General features: G+C 40.5%; 1 protein-coding gene across 5 annotated transcripts in view; it reads left to right on the top strand.

Moving 5' to 3' along the window:
* The window catches only part of AGPS (alkylglycerone phosphate synthase), a 163,954-nt gene that overhangs the window by 45,036 nt on the left and 104,215 nt on the right, over positions 1-14,703 (top strand). For all 5 annotated transcript variants that reach the window (XM_074967660.1, XM_074967664.1, XM_074967659.1 and 2 more), the window contains 4 exons: positions 2,269-2,389; positions 2,482-2,556; positions 6,125-6,196; positions 9,601-9,680. In XM_074967660.1, the coding sequence (XP_074823761.1) occupies positions 2,269-2,389; positions 2,482-2,556; positions 6,125-6,196; positions 9,601-9,680 (348 nt within the window). The remainder of the gene's footprint in view (positions 1-2,268; positions 2,390-2,481; positions 2,557-6,124; positions 6,197-9,600; positions 9,681-14,703) is intronic.

Below are 14,703 nucleotides of genomic sequence, written 5' to 3' on the forward strand. Positions count from 1 at the left end.
TTAATACAATATATTTATTTTGAAATGTCATGCCTCCTTATAGACTATATTGTATATCAAAAGCTGGGTGACTTAAAATTACTGAAAGTCCAAACTGCTGTAATGTCACACTACTTTAATCAAAAGATTAGCTACTTGTACAGGGAATATTGGGGTTACTTTTTGCATGGTGATATATTGTCTGACTGCTGAATGGAGGAGCCTACCCAGAAAGGAGAGAACTTTCATATCGGAGTAAATATTTTAATTACTATTTGCAATGAGAAGCAAAATACAGAAAATATAATAGTTAAACTGTTACATACAGTTTTAAATAATTTCTGCAGAACGACACTGTCTATTGAACCTACTTGATAAATTGCCAATATATATAATCTGTTTGAGATTGTATAATATTTGCATGCGTCTCTATGCATTGAAGATTTTGGCTTTCCAGGGTAACTAGGATATTAAACTGATGTTTTCTTGAAAGTTGCAGCAAAAGCTTTAATAGATCTTTAGGGTTCTAAAGCATACCTAGTAATTGCGTTCAGTTCATGGAACATTAATGTTTAAAATCATTTGGTGTTATAACACTTAACAAAAATTCAACTTTGATGATTTTAAATCCGTTTTTAAAATCAAATTCACCTTTCACCATTTACACTTTTTTATTTACTTTTGAACGTGACTTGGACAATGAGCATAGACTAGTCAAAGAAGCTACTAAGTGTTTCTCTTTAGTTCACATGCACAATTATTTATTATTTGTATGGTAGGAGTGCCTGGGGAGCCAGATAAAGGCTCGAATATGCTAGGCACCATACAGATAGGTAACAAAAAGATGGTCCCTTCCCTGAAGAGCTTAAAATAAAAGTGTAAGAATGTACCTGCATTTGGGTTGCAGACCTAGCAGGGAAAACTAACACCCAAACTAACTTAATTTGGAATAATCATGTGGAAACTGTTAAGTTTTGTGAAAGTTCTTAAAGCAAAACATATATGTGGGTCTTAAACTGACAGTTTTCCCTTATTTTTTTTAAATTCAAACAATCCTTAATTTTTTAATATTTCTAAAAATCTTTCCAATTGGAAATCTTTTTTCCTCCTGTTTTCCTCCTTTCTCATTTAATTTTTTTTTTTTAATGGAAGTCAATTGTGGAGTATCAGGATTAGAAATTTCAGCTAATCATAGCTCAGAAAAGTTTAAAGACTGAAATTTTGAGTATTCAATCAAATTGATCCTCTTTAGGATACACCTGTAAGTGAAGTTATAGTTTTGCTTGGAGAATTATTAAAACGTGTGTAAAATGGGAAAAGCCCAGTTTATTGGAAAGTAACTTTTTACTTGTAACATAGCAAAATTGCTCAGCAATCATTGAAAAACAGAAGATGGAACCCCCACTGCCATTTTTAGTTTCTTTTCAGAGTAGAACTGCACTTAATCTATAAAGATCTTTCTTTGTGTCTTGTCTTTGGTGAAGGGCTAAATCCTGTAGTTCGCCCTGTTTCAGCTATCTGCTTTGTGATCTTTCGTTATTCTCACAGTGCTAGGGAATAAGACTATGTTTAGGTGGGTGCATAACTGGTTGGAAAACCGTTCCCAGAGAGTAGTTTATCAGTGGTTCACGGTCAAGCTAGAAAGGCATATCAAGTGGGGTCCCGCAGGGATTGGTCCTGGTTCTGGTTTTCTTCAATATCTTCATCAGTGATTTAACTAGTGCCATAGAGAGTACACAAATAAAGTTTGCGGACGATACCGAACTGGGAGGGGTTTCAGGTGCTTTGAATGATAGGATTAAAATTCAAAATGATCTGGAAAAACTGGAGAGATGGTCTGAAGTAAATAGGATGAAATTCAATAAAGAGGAAAGCAAAGTACTCCACTTAGGAAGGAACAGTCAGTTGCAGAAATACAAAATGGGAAGGGACTTGGCATGGTTTTTGTGAAGTACTGGACTATTGTACTGAACAGAACATTGGCTTTGACCATGACATACTGAACAATTTATCTGAAAAATAAGGGTTAGAGGGATCAGTGAGGGGTCCAGTCTACAGAAGGGAATGCAACTGAGTGGAGGAATCAAAAGGGATTCGTAGGTAGTGTAGTTAGAATTGAGGCCAGGGATGATAATGAAGACAACTTTAATTGGGTTAAATTCAAATACCCATATTTTGTTGAGTTTATCAACTGCTAACTCTAATTTGGGTAGTTGGGGTTGTCATGAGAGACCAGAACGATTTAGGGGACTCCCTAGTAGTAGTGATTTTTTTTTTCTTTTATTGTAGGCTTTCTTAAATACTAGTGATGTACCCCCATCAATTGTAAATGAAGAATTTCTTCAGGATCTTAGAGCCACTACAATTTCATATTCACGGGAAGCAGAAGATAGGGTGTTCAGAGCTCATGGTAAGATCAAGTCCAATGTGTAATTTTACACTTTTAGAAGTATATATGATTTTAAAAAAATCCTTGTAACTTGATATTTTTTTGTACTTCAGGTCACTGCCTACACGAGATATTTGTGCTAAGGGAAGGAATGTTTAAACGAATTCCTGATATAGTTGTATGGCCAGGTAAAAACTTTTAAATTTATTTTTTTTCTTTGCTCTGGAGGCTGTAGCTTCCCGTGACAACTGATGAAGGGTAGTAGTTTGGGAAGCAGTCCTGTCACACTAGTTGGATATCTCTCACTTTGTCATTTGTTTGCAATAAATAAACTGAAACTGTTAGTACCAAGGAATCAAAAATGGCTTCAGTCTCGCCTTTTAAGAGTAGTCATTTTTACTTTTTCACTTTGCAATCTAGATGTTCTCATCTCTATATGTTACTATGGGGTATTCAATGCAGTGTTAGATTTATCCTAAGGACTTTAATTTCAGTTAATAGTTCTAAGTAATGGTATTTCATTGTAAGGTTAATGCTCATAGTTATAACCAACTGATTATATACAACTTCTCAATTTTTAATAAAGGATTAAACATTGTCTTGGTGCTGTGTGCCTTTTTGTACTGATGACCAGCCCACATCACGCATACTGTAACTCCTGAATTTCCTGGGGTTTCAGCACTTGCTTGGGGATAATTACAACATTCCTGTAATTCATAAGAACGGCCATACTGGGTCAGACCGTTGGAGGGCAGAGATAGGATACAGAGGGACCTAGACAAATTGGAGGATTGGGCCAAAAGAAACCTGATGAGGTTCAATAAGGATAAGTGCAGGGTCCTGCACTTAGGACGGAAGAACCCAATGCACAGCTACAGACTAGGGACCGAATGGCTAGGCAGCAGTTCTGCGGAAAAGGACCTAGGGGTTACAGTGGACGAGAAGCTGGATATGAGTCAGCAGTGTGCCCTTGTTGCCAAGAAGGCCAATGGCATTTTGGGATGTATAAGTAGGGGCATAGCGAGCAGATCGAGGGACGTGATCGTTCCCCTCTATTCGATATTGGTGAGGCCTCATCTGGAGTACTGTGTCCAGTTTTGGGCCCCACACTACAAGAAGGATGTGGATAAATTGGAGAGAGTCCAGCGAAGGGCAACAAAAATGATTAGGGGTCTGGAACACATGACTTATGAGGAGAGGCTGAGGGAACTGGGATTGTTTAGTCTGCGGAAGAGAAGAATGAGGGGGGATTTGATAGCTGCTTTCAACTACCTGAGAGGTGGTTCCAAAGAGGATGGTTCTAGACTATTCTCAGTGGTAGAAGATGACAGGACAAGGAGTAATGGTCTCAAGTTGCAGGGGGGGAGGTTTAGGTTGGATCTTAGGAAAAACTTTTTCACTAGGAGGGTGGTGAAGCACTGGAATGCGTTACCTAGGGAGGTGGTAGAATCTCCTTCCTTAGAAGTTTTTAAGGTCAGGCTTGACAAAGCCCTGGCTGGGATGATTTAATTGGGGATTGGTCCTGCTTTGAGCAGGGGGTTGGACTAGATGACCTCCTGAGGTCCCTTCCAACCCTGATATTCTATGAGACCAAAGGTCCATCTAGTCCAGTATCCTGTCTTCTGACACTGACCAGTGCCAGATGGTTCAGAGGGAATGAACAGGTAATCATCAAGTGATCTATCCCCCGTCACCCATTCCCAAACAGAGGCTAGGGATACCATCCCTGCCTATCCTGGCTATTAGCCATTGATGGACCTATCCTCCATGAATTTATCTAGTTCTTTTTTGAACCCTGTTATAGTCTTGGCTTGGTCAAACTTGGATAGTTTTGCAGATCTCACAGATCCAGAATTCCAGCCCAGTTTGAAGGAAACCAATTCAGTCATTTTAAAAGCTAGGAATGTTTTATGTCACACACCACTAAGTATTACTATTTAGCTATGCATGCATGTGCACATATACAGGCTTAATGGAAAAAATCTAACACACCTCTTCAGCACATCATTTTCAAATGCTCAGAACTTCTGGTTAACCAAAGCCAATTGTTTCCCTTGCAAACCAAGCAAAGGTGCTAGTCCTTAAAGACTATATCCAGGCAAAAGTTCAAGCTTCAGTCATTTTTATTTTACTATGTCTAAAACAGTATGGTCAAAATGCTTGTAACAACTGTACTTTTCACTCACTGTACTCAAAAACAGCTGAAGGAGCTTTTGCTCAAAAATAAAACTAATCTTCATGGGGAACAAGCATGGAAAATTTCAGCCCATACACTAAATTTTCTAGAAGATGAGCATGTGAAAATTGAGGACAGGGCTTGGAAACTAATTGTAGTGAGAATTAGTAGGTTCCCATTATAATGTCATAGAGGTAATAAGAGCCCTAAGCATGCTTATGAAAGTGACAAACAGAAAAAGCTAAAAGGAAGAATTAAAGAAAATAGAAAAGAAAATAGAGCTTGTATCTTTTTAATTTTTGGCAAAACTTAGAATCTAAAGATGGAAAGAAATAACTCCTGGAAAACAAATCCTGGCTAGCTTGTCTTTGCTAACATTTTTGCAGGTTTTGAAGATGCACGTGCACAGTGTGTGTGTGTGCATCTTAATTCATTAAGTACATCCCTGAATTACTGATCTGTACTCTCAACCTTAATGCCATTTTAACACCGTTTATCTGGGAATTTCCTAGGTGTTTTTTTTAATTAAAAGTTTCATGCATGAACCATATACATGAAACCAAAAGAGGATGTTGCCATGTAATATTTCTAATTTGAAGATGCCAAGTATCAATTTAAATCTTTTATTTTAACTTTTTATGGTCCTATTCACAAGTATGCTGTGGCTGCTTTATTGTTCTGGAGCAGCATGAAAGCAGCCAGAGCTTACTGACCGGTTAACTAGGTTTACAGCTGCTTTGCAATGCAAAGCAGCCAGAGATCATACCCCCTGTTTCTCTGTCTTCTGCTCTCCAAATTCCTCCTGCGTTTTGCACCTCCCTACGTTCCCCTCCATATGCTCGCTCAAATCCCTCCTTGTCCTCCACACTGTGGGTACCCACCCTTGTTTCATCCTTTTTCTGGCATTCCTTCTATTCTCTTGCACATGCGCACGTGGCCCCTAATTTCACCCTCCTGTCTTTTCTGTTGCAGAGGCATGGTACAAAGGGTAGCTTCTGAAAAGAAGTAGTTGGGCTTATAATAATTGAAAACTTTTTTCCGGAGTCTGAGGCATAAAAAAAGCCTTTCCTTCAGAGAAATCCACTAAGAACTGCCCTCTTTCAAAACTGCAGCTATTTTTCATCTCAGTTAAATTGGATCTAGTTTTCAGCTCGATGTAGTTTAGATACCTATTTAAAAACTAAATTGAAAAATATACCTGTAAAGTTTACACAATGAATAATTTGAATTGTCTGTCCGTCTCTTTTGCTCTGGAAGTTCCCCAGCTGTTGATGATCCCTGGGTAGGCCAGGAGTCTTGTGCTTTCTGTATAATTTAAACCTGACATTGTTTTCAGCCTGGAATAACTCCACAGCCTCAGTATATTTGTGGTATTTTTCACTTCAATTTTGTCTATTTGAGCCCATTTATTCTTCTTGGATGTCTCTGCCCTCACTTTGAAAATGGGCTACTGCACTACTAGAATGCCTGAAAGTACCAATCAAGCCCTAAAGAATTAGCAGGCGACTAGTAAGTGTGCTTAAATTGAAGCTAACTGTTCAAAAGCCTGTTCTAACTGGAATCTATTTATTCTTAATTAGGTTGCCATGATGACGTAGTTAAAATTGTGGAACTAGCCTGCAAACATAATCTTTGCATAATACCATTTGGTGGTGAGTATTGTACCTTTAAAAAGTTTGGCAGGGTAAATTTAAACTATAAAGTTACATATTTCTTTAAGTTCAATTCAAGTGACTAGTGCTAGTGGCATGAGGTCATGCCAATAAATCTGCCAACTCTACACAGGTGTATCTTGAGCGTTTAGAGGTGTTGAGTATATATTTATAAAGTACTGTTTAAAGAAGTAGTCATATGTCAAGACTTTGACAAGGTTAATAATTAATTTAATTTTGAAGACAAATAGATCCCATAGAATTTATAATCTTATTTGCTGTGCTTGGTTCACTGAAATCTAGTGGAGGCCTTTTACATCTGTCAGCACTTGAATGTTTCACTATATAAGAGGAGCAATTTATTCTTTGAGGTGGCATCTGCATATTTCCACTAGCACTGCTGCACTTTGGGTACCTTCTAGAAGAGCAGTTTCCATTTGGGCCTGAATGAGCATGCAGCACCAAACATTGGGAGCAGAAGTTACAAGAAGACATGCAGGCAGTTCCTCCTTTTTTGGCAGTTAGCTGTGGGCATATATTTTTCTCTTGGTAATTTCATCAATCTTGTTGAGGCTTTTTAGACAGTGAACTTTAGATAGTTCATTGCTCAGTTATATTCTTGGCTCATTTCTGAAGCATCAAGTCAGTTCAGATTCCTGACGTCTGAGCCCAAGCATTTGATGTGCCTCAGAGAAAAACATTCCTTGGTATAGCGTTTTACACGTTGGGCCTTTTACACAATAGGCTCAAAAGGACAGGCACATTCAGATCCTGACATTTCTCATGAAGGAAGGTCTTGTGGCCTGACTCCCTCAGATTTGTCCTCAGTACAGAGATGGAGAGGCCTTTCAGGTCCTGTGTGGGGAAACAGAAGACTTTCCAGTCCTGGAACTGACACCTTTTGTAAGCTCCAAGTCAGAGCAGTGTCAGTATCCGGAGGGCAGTTCTGGCATTGAGGAAACCACTTCCATCATCATCTGTCTGGTGTCTAGGTTTGTCAGTGCTGGTGACTTCAAAAGTGCCTCTGTCCTCAAGGGAGTCAGTGTGTTTGTACGGACTCCCCATTTCTGAAGTCTTTCAGCTCTGTGGAAGCCTCTAGCTGAGCTTGCTTCTATTCATGCCAAACAGAACCGAGAAACAGGGGGCTTGACATTTTTGGAGACCTCAGTTGTGCTCTTCTTTGCCCTTAAGCATATAAGGGTAAGAAAATAGGGCTAGGAGAGAATCTCTGCCTTGGAGCATTCTGTGCCATTACAAAAGAGAAAAGTTATCCCATATCCAGGGAGTGCAAAAGGCAGATTGGAAGCCCCTTTTCTGCCTCTCTTAATTCCAAGGGTGCCTCTCTTTAATTATTGCAGAACTCGAGGATTCAATCAGACTTCACCCTTCTTTGGTGACCATGTAGGTGACAACTGTCAGTGAGCCTGTGTCTTTCAACATAGGACTCATTCTGTGCCAGAATGATCTAGTGGAGATCCATATATAGATCTAGAGCAGGAGTGGCCAACCTGAGCCTGAGAAGGAGCCAGAATTTACCAGTGTACATTTCCAAAGGGTCAGCAGCACCTCTTCCCTCCTCTCCCCCCCACCCCCACCCCCCCGCCAGCTCCCAGAGCCTCCCACCCACTGGCAGCCCTGTGGATCAGCACCTCCCCCTCCCTCCCCGCACCTCCTGATCAGCTGTTTCGTGGCGTGCAAGAGGCTCTGGGGGTGGGGGGGGAGCGAGGGCACAGCAGGCTCGGGAAGGGGTGGAGTGGGGGCAGGGCCTGTGGCAGAGCCAGGGGTTGAGCAGTGAGCACCCCCCGGCATGCTGGAAAGTTGGCACCTGTAGCTCCAGCCCTGGAGCCAGTGTCTATACAAGGAGCCGCGTGTTAACTTCTGAAGAGCCGCATGTGGCTCCGGAGCCACAGGTTAGCCACCCCTGATCTAGAGCAGTGGTTCTCAAACTAGGGCCACCGCTTGTTCAGGGAAAGCCCCTGACAGGCCGGGCCGGTTTGTTTACCTGCCGCGTCCGCAGGTTCGGCCGATCGCAGCTCCTACTGGCCGCGGTTCGCTGCTCCAGGCCAATGGGGGCTGCAGGAAGGGCGGCCAGCACATCCCTCGGCCTATGCCGCTTCCCACAGCCCCCATTGGCCTGGAGCGGTGAACCGTGGCCAGTAGGAGCCGTGATAGGCCGAACCTGCAGACACAGCAGGTAAACAAACTGGCCCGGCCCACCGGGGGCTTTTCCTGAACAAGTGGCGGCCCTAGTTTGAGAACCCCTGATCTAGAGGATATTCCAGAGTCTCTTGATTTGAAAATTTTTTTTTTGGTGCTATTTGGGTTGGCCTGTGTGCTGTCTGGCTTGGTCTTCCAGGTTTACCTGGACAGCTCAAGGAACAAAGCAACTTCACCTACCAAGAGTGAACATTACATGAAGAGCTTGCTCTCAATTCCCTGGGGTAACTTTATGCAGACTCGTTTTACTTATCCTCACTTAATCTGTGAATAATGTAGCCATATTATTAGAGACCTTCCTCAACTTCGTGAGGATCAGAGAACCATTAAAAGGGTAGCTGAGATATCTGCCTCTTCCAAAAGGGTTTAATTTCAAATTCAACTTCCTTTGCTACATCCATTTGTAGAACCTGTCTTTTACCCCACCTCTGGTTGGATTCTGCAACAGGTATTTCATATACTCATCTCTAGGTTCTTATGTGCTCTCTCTAGCCTTTGAGAAGTCTGAGGTCTCGAGCTGGCTGCTACGCAGTATATGACAAAAGTGCCTTAGATTGATATCTTGGTCAAAAGGGGTGTGACCTTTGGTTTTATTCACACACTCATGCAGTTCTGCTCTCTCAACTAGGCATCTAGATTTGATGCTTGCTTTAGGATGACAGCTTTGCGATTCTTGTTTAACTAAACTCCTCAGCCCACTTTCCGGGGGCATTGTACTACTAGTAAGACTCTCATGAGGGGGAATATGTAGAGGCCACTTGAAGGAAGAAAGCTTACTTACCAGTAACTGTGGTTCTTTGAGGGTGGTGCTTCTCTATATTTGCACCACACCCACCTTTTCCCTCTTTAAACTTCTATTCTGGGGTTTAAAAGAAGGGAATGAAATGGTTGGGGAAATTGATGGCCTCCTTTAGCCTGTGCTCTGAATGTTTGGCATGACAAAGTGAAATTTGTGCAATTGAACAGGTACTCCTTTTGTGAACTTTCAAGAAATTCTGAAACGCCAGGGGAACATCCCGCAAATGTGAATGTGCAAATGTAATGCACTCTCAAAGAAACAGTTAGTGTTACGCAACCTTTGTAAGTGACACATACCTTATACCTAAAATGTATGTCTTAGTTAAATGTGGATAACAAAGATCAAGGGAAACTATTTCAATCTAAGTTGATATCTCCAACATTTGCAGGAGGAACAAGTGTTTCTAGTGCTCTTGAATGTCCTGCAGATGAGAGAAGAACTATTGTTTCATTGGATACGTCACAAATGGTATGTAATACAAATTTTAGGGGAAACCTCAGAGGATGCAACATTTAAGTGTACTGAATGTTTTAAAAGTTAACAAATTGCTGTAGTATTTGGTCGTTACCTGATGCTGCAAGAGTGAAAAAGGGGGAAAAGAAGTTTGCCCACAATTTTTTTTAAATAGCTTCAATATTTTATTATATATCCAAAAGCAAGTGGAATGCAACTTTGAAAAGCTGTATCATAGACGTAAACTACTGGTCACTGGAAGCACACCCTGTTCAGAGAGAGAGGTCCAGTATTGTTCTGTTGCTGGTGTTGTTAGTGTATACTTCATGATGACCGTTGTGAAGGAACCTAACAAAATAGCAGTACATTTTCTTTTTTATTGAATGCCCCTTGTATTCTTGCTAATGACATGTGAATGTGCAGGTTACTGTTTAAAATAGCAGTATACATAAATTTGTTACAAATAGACAAATGCCAAAAAAAATAGTGTTAAGACTCTTAGCATAGTTACAGGTGTCTTAAAGGGACAACAGTTTGCAAATTGTACTTTGGAAATTTTTGCTTGCTACAGTAACAACACCCAATATTATTGGGAAATGGCCCACCTTGATTATCATACACATTGTAAGGAGAGTGATCACTTTAGATAAGCTATTACCAGCAGGAGAGTGGGGTGGGGGGAGAGAAAACCTTTTGAAGTGATAAACACCCATTTTTTCATGGTCTGTGTGTATAAAAATATCCTCACTGCATTTTCCACTTTTATGCATCCGATGAAGTGAGCTGTAGCTCACGAAAGCTTATGCTCAAATAAATTGGTTAGTCTCTAAGGTGCCACAAGTACTCCTGTTCTTTTTGCGAATACAGACTAACACGGCTGCTACTCTGAAACCCAAGATTATTGTAAGTGAAATATTAGAGGGAGATATTCATTGTTTACTACCTGCATTTGAGTGCACTTTGCGTAGAGTCAGTTTCACTGCAGTGTTTTTTGCACAGTAACATTTACAAAACACAGGTTGGCAGGGGAGGACTCAGGCATGGTCCATGGTAGTACTTTGAACTAAACTTTCTTTAAATTGACTAGATTTCAAGTTGACAGTGTCCCTTTAAATCAGTGAGTGGATGTATTATATGCTACGTTGCAGAATTACAAGGAGACTTCAAGTTTGTCACATGCTTAGTGCTATTGAAACTTTGTTTTCTGTATTTACTACTTTTCCATTGGTAGGAGGGATTGTACACTTGTAAAAACAGTTTTGTGGCTGTGCAATAATCAAATGCTACCTTTCGGAAAAGACATCCTATTTTTAATCTAGTATTGTGTTCTGTAACATTTTGCAAAGCTGTGTTGGCTTGCTTCTCCATTCTCCATCACTCCTCAGAGCACTTCATTGGCCTGGGAGCAAAGACTGGGTTTTGACTCCTTTTCTATGACACTTTGGGTGGCAGGGAAACTTGCAGCTTTCTCTTTCAACCTGGCTCAGAGAATTTCTCTTATAAAAGAGCTGCTCCTAGTGGCAGCTGCTCCTTGCTTTCACAGGCATCCTGAATGGAGTGGAATTGAGGAGCGGAGACAGCAGTGCTCATGTACACGGACCAGAAGTGATCTGTGGCCCACAGTTTGGGAACCTCTGGTCAAGGAAAAAAAGCAACTTTAAGTCATTAATTGTGCTATGATGCTCTTCTCAGTCATCCAGTTGCATTGACAGTAAATGAGAACTACAGGTTGTAAATGAATTTACTGTGACTTGATTAGTTAACATATCTGTTTAAAATATAGAAAATCTGATATGGACCTCAGATATCATTAGTGAAACAGGAGAGTAAGGTGAAAAATATTGTTGTCTGAACTACAAACTGGACATCCCTCTGAACTAGGGCTGTCAATTAATCGCAGTTAACTTGCGATTAACTCAAAAATTAATCACGGTTAAAAACATTAATCTCGATTAATTGCACTGTTAAACAGTAGAATACCAATTGAAATTTAACTGTTTGGATGGTTTTCTACATTTTCAAATATATTGATTTAAATTACAACACAGAATACAAAGTGTACAGTGCTCACTTTATTTTTATTACAAATATTTGCACTATAAAACGATAAACAAAATGAATAGTATTTTTCAATTCACCTCATACATGTACCATAATGAAATCTCCTTTATTGTGCAAGTGCAACTGACAAATGTACAGTTTTTTGTTACGTAACTGCACTCAAAAACAAAACAATGTAAAACTTTAGAACCTACAAGTCCACTCAGTCCTACTTCTTATTCAGCCAATTGGTAAGACAAACAAGTTTATTTACATTTACAGGAGATAATGCTGTCGGCTTCTTATTTACAATGTCACCTGAAAGTGAGAACAGGTGTTTGCATGGCACTTTTGTAGCTGGCATTGCAAGGTATTTACATGCCAGATATGCTAAACATTCATATGCCCCTTTATGCTTTGGCGACCATTTTGGAGGACATGATTCCATGTTGATGACACTTGTTAAAAAAAAATGCGTTAATTACATTTTGACTGAACTCCCTAGGGGCGAATAGTATGTTCCCTGCTCTGTTTTACCTGCATTCTGCCATGTATTTCATTTTATAGCAGTCTCGGATGATGACCCAGCACATGTTGTTCGTTTTAAGACCACTTTCACTGCAGATTTGACAAAACACAGAGAAGGTACCAATGTGAGATTTCTAAAGATAGCAACAGCACTCAACCCAAGGTTTAAGAATCTGAAGTGCCTTCCAAAATCGGAGAGGGGATGAGGTGTGGAGCATGCTTTCAGAAGTCTTAAAAGAGCAACACTCCGATGCGGAAACTACAGAACCCGAACCATCAAAAAAGAAAATCAACCTTCTGCTGGTGGCATGTGACTCAGATGATGAAAGTGAACATGCGTCAGTCTGCATTGCTTTGGATAGTTATCGAGCAGAACCAGTCATCAGCATGGACGCATGTCCTCTGGAATGCTGGTTGAAGACGAAGGGACATATGAATCTTTAATGCATCTGGTATGTAAATACCTTGTAATGCCAGCTACAACAGTGCCATGCGACCGTCCGTTCTCACTTTCAGGTGACCTTGTAAATAACAAGCAGGCAGCATTATCTCCTGGAAATGTAAACAAACTTGTTTGTCTGAATGAGTGTCTGAACAAGAAGTAGAACTGAGTGGACTAGTAGGCTCTAAAGTTTTACATTGTTTTATTTTTGAATGCAGTTATTTTTTGTACATAATTCTACGTTTGTGAGATTATCTTTCATGATAAAGAGATTGCTGTACTGACATGAGGTGAATTGAAAAATACTGTTTTTTTTACAGTGCAAATACTTGTAATCAAAAATATAAAGTGAGCACTGTATGCTTAGTATTCTGTGTTGTAATTGTAATCCATATATTTGAAAATGTAGAAAACATCCAAAAATATTTAAATGGTATTCTATTGTTTAACAGTGCAATTAATCGTGATTAATTTTTTTAATGGCTTGACAGCCCTACTCTGAACATGTAATAGGTGCCTGTTATCCTGGTAAGGACAGACACATTGCAATAAACACCATTTAAAGAGAACTTAAACACTGTTTGTTTCAAAGAGTACCACTATAGAGGAACAATGATATAACATGCATAAAGATCTGTTTTCTGAGGCACTGAATGATTCAATTAACTTAAGCTCCTCAGATCAGTTAACTAAGCTGCATGTGTAAAGAACCTCACCTTATCCAATCACCTATTTCAAGCAACCCTACCAAATGCAAGCTAGTGCTAAACAAGATCTCACAACTTGCAAACACAGGAGCAACAGAATTGATATCCTCAGAAGAAAGGTTTTTAGGGCTATACTCCATATTCATCATCTAGAAACATACACGGGGATGGAGGAGTCAGAGCCCTCCTAAATGTCTTATGACTGAACAAATGGATGAAAATGATCAGATTCAGGATGGAGATCCTAGCCTCAACAAGTAGCACCCCATCCAAGGTGATTCCTTGCCTCAGTGGACATAGCAGATCTACATATTCTCATACATCCATGTCACCAATGTCCATGAAGATTTGCGTATTGGATGGCCCACTACCTGTATAAAATACTGCCATTCGGCCTTTTGTCTGGTCAGGACCAGACTCGCATCTCTGAGCACTCTCCTCAGTCTTTTCCTGGATGACATTTTGAACAGAGCTCCCACCAAAGAAGCAGCATACAGTGCCACAACATGGATAGTGGAGCTGCTTCAACTGCATTGCTTTGTGATAAACACCAAGAAAAGCTCATTGATCCCTTCCACAGAGATAGCTCAGCTGGATGGATATAGGCATATGTGGCCAAAGTTTACCCATCACTGGACAGATGAGAGAAAATCCAGAACCTTATATCTGTTAAGGAATACACAGCTATCCACAGTTTAGTATCTCCAGCCACTGGGCTTCCTAGTTTAATATATAGAAATGACCCCCTGGCAAAATCCCATATCAAGCGTCTCCAGAAGGTTCTCCTCATGGTGAGGAACCACAACAGGAATGTATGCAAGATAGATGCTGATCCCAAACCAGGTCCTGGACTCCCTTGGATGGTGGATGATCCCAGAGAATGTCCACAAGGGTCTTCCTATATCTCTTCCAGACCGACGTACTCAGCCAGCCTGATGAGGTGGGAAGCATATCTGAAATAGCGAACCGTGCAGGTCACATAGAACTGCATAGAAAGGAATCAGCATCAACCTCTTGCAGATCAGAGTGATGAAGCCCTTCGAAGGTTCCAAAGCCACATACAGGGCAACTACATTCTGGTGCAGTACTGTGTCCTTATCCTGTCATGCTTAATGTCTTTCTCAAAGTGGTGAGAGACCCATGTGAATCGAACCCTGTGTTCATAATCACAGGTTTTGGAAGAAAACTTACTGGCTTGGGGTGCCACGTTCCTTATTGCAGACGTCAAAAAGGCTTTGAGTTATCTGGATAAAACCAAAGCACTTAGGAAATCAAGAAGTCAGCGAGATATTTGTAGCCTTTGGGTATCTGTCTAAAAATG

The sequence above is a fragment of the Natator depressus genome, chromosome 11 (assembly GCF_965152275.1).
Source record: "Natator depressus isolate rNatDep1 chromosome 11, rNatDep2.hap1, whole genome shotgun sequence".
Classification (NCBI taxonomy): Eukaryota; Metazoa; Chordata; order Testudines; family Cheloniidae; genus Natator; species Natator depressus.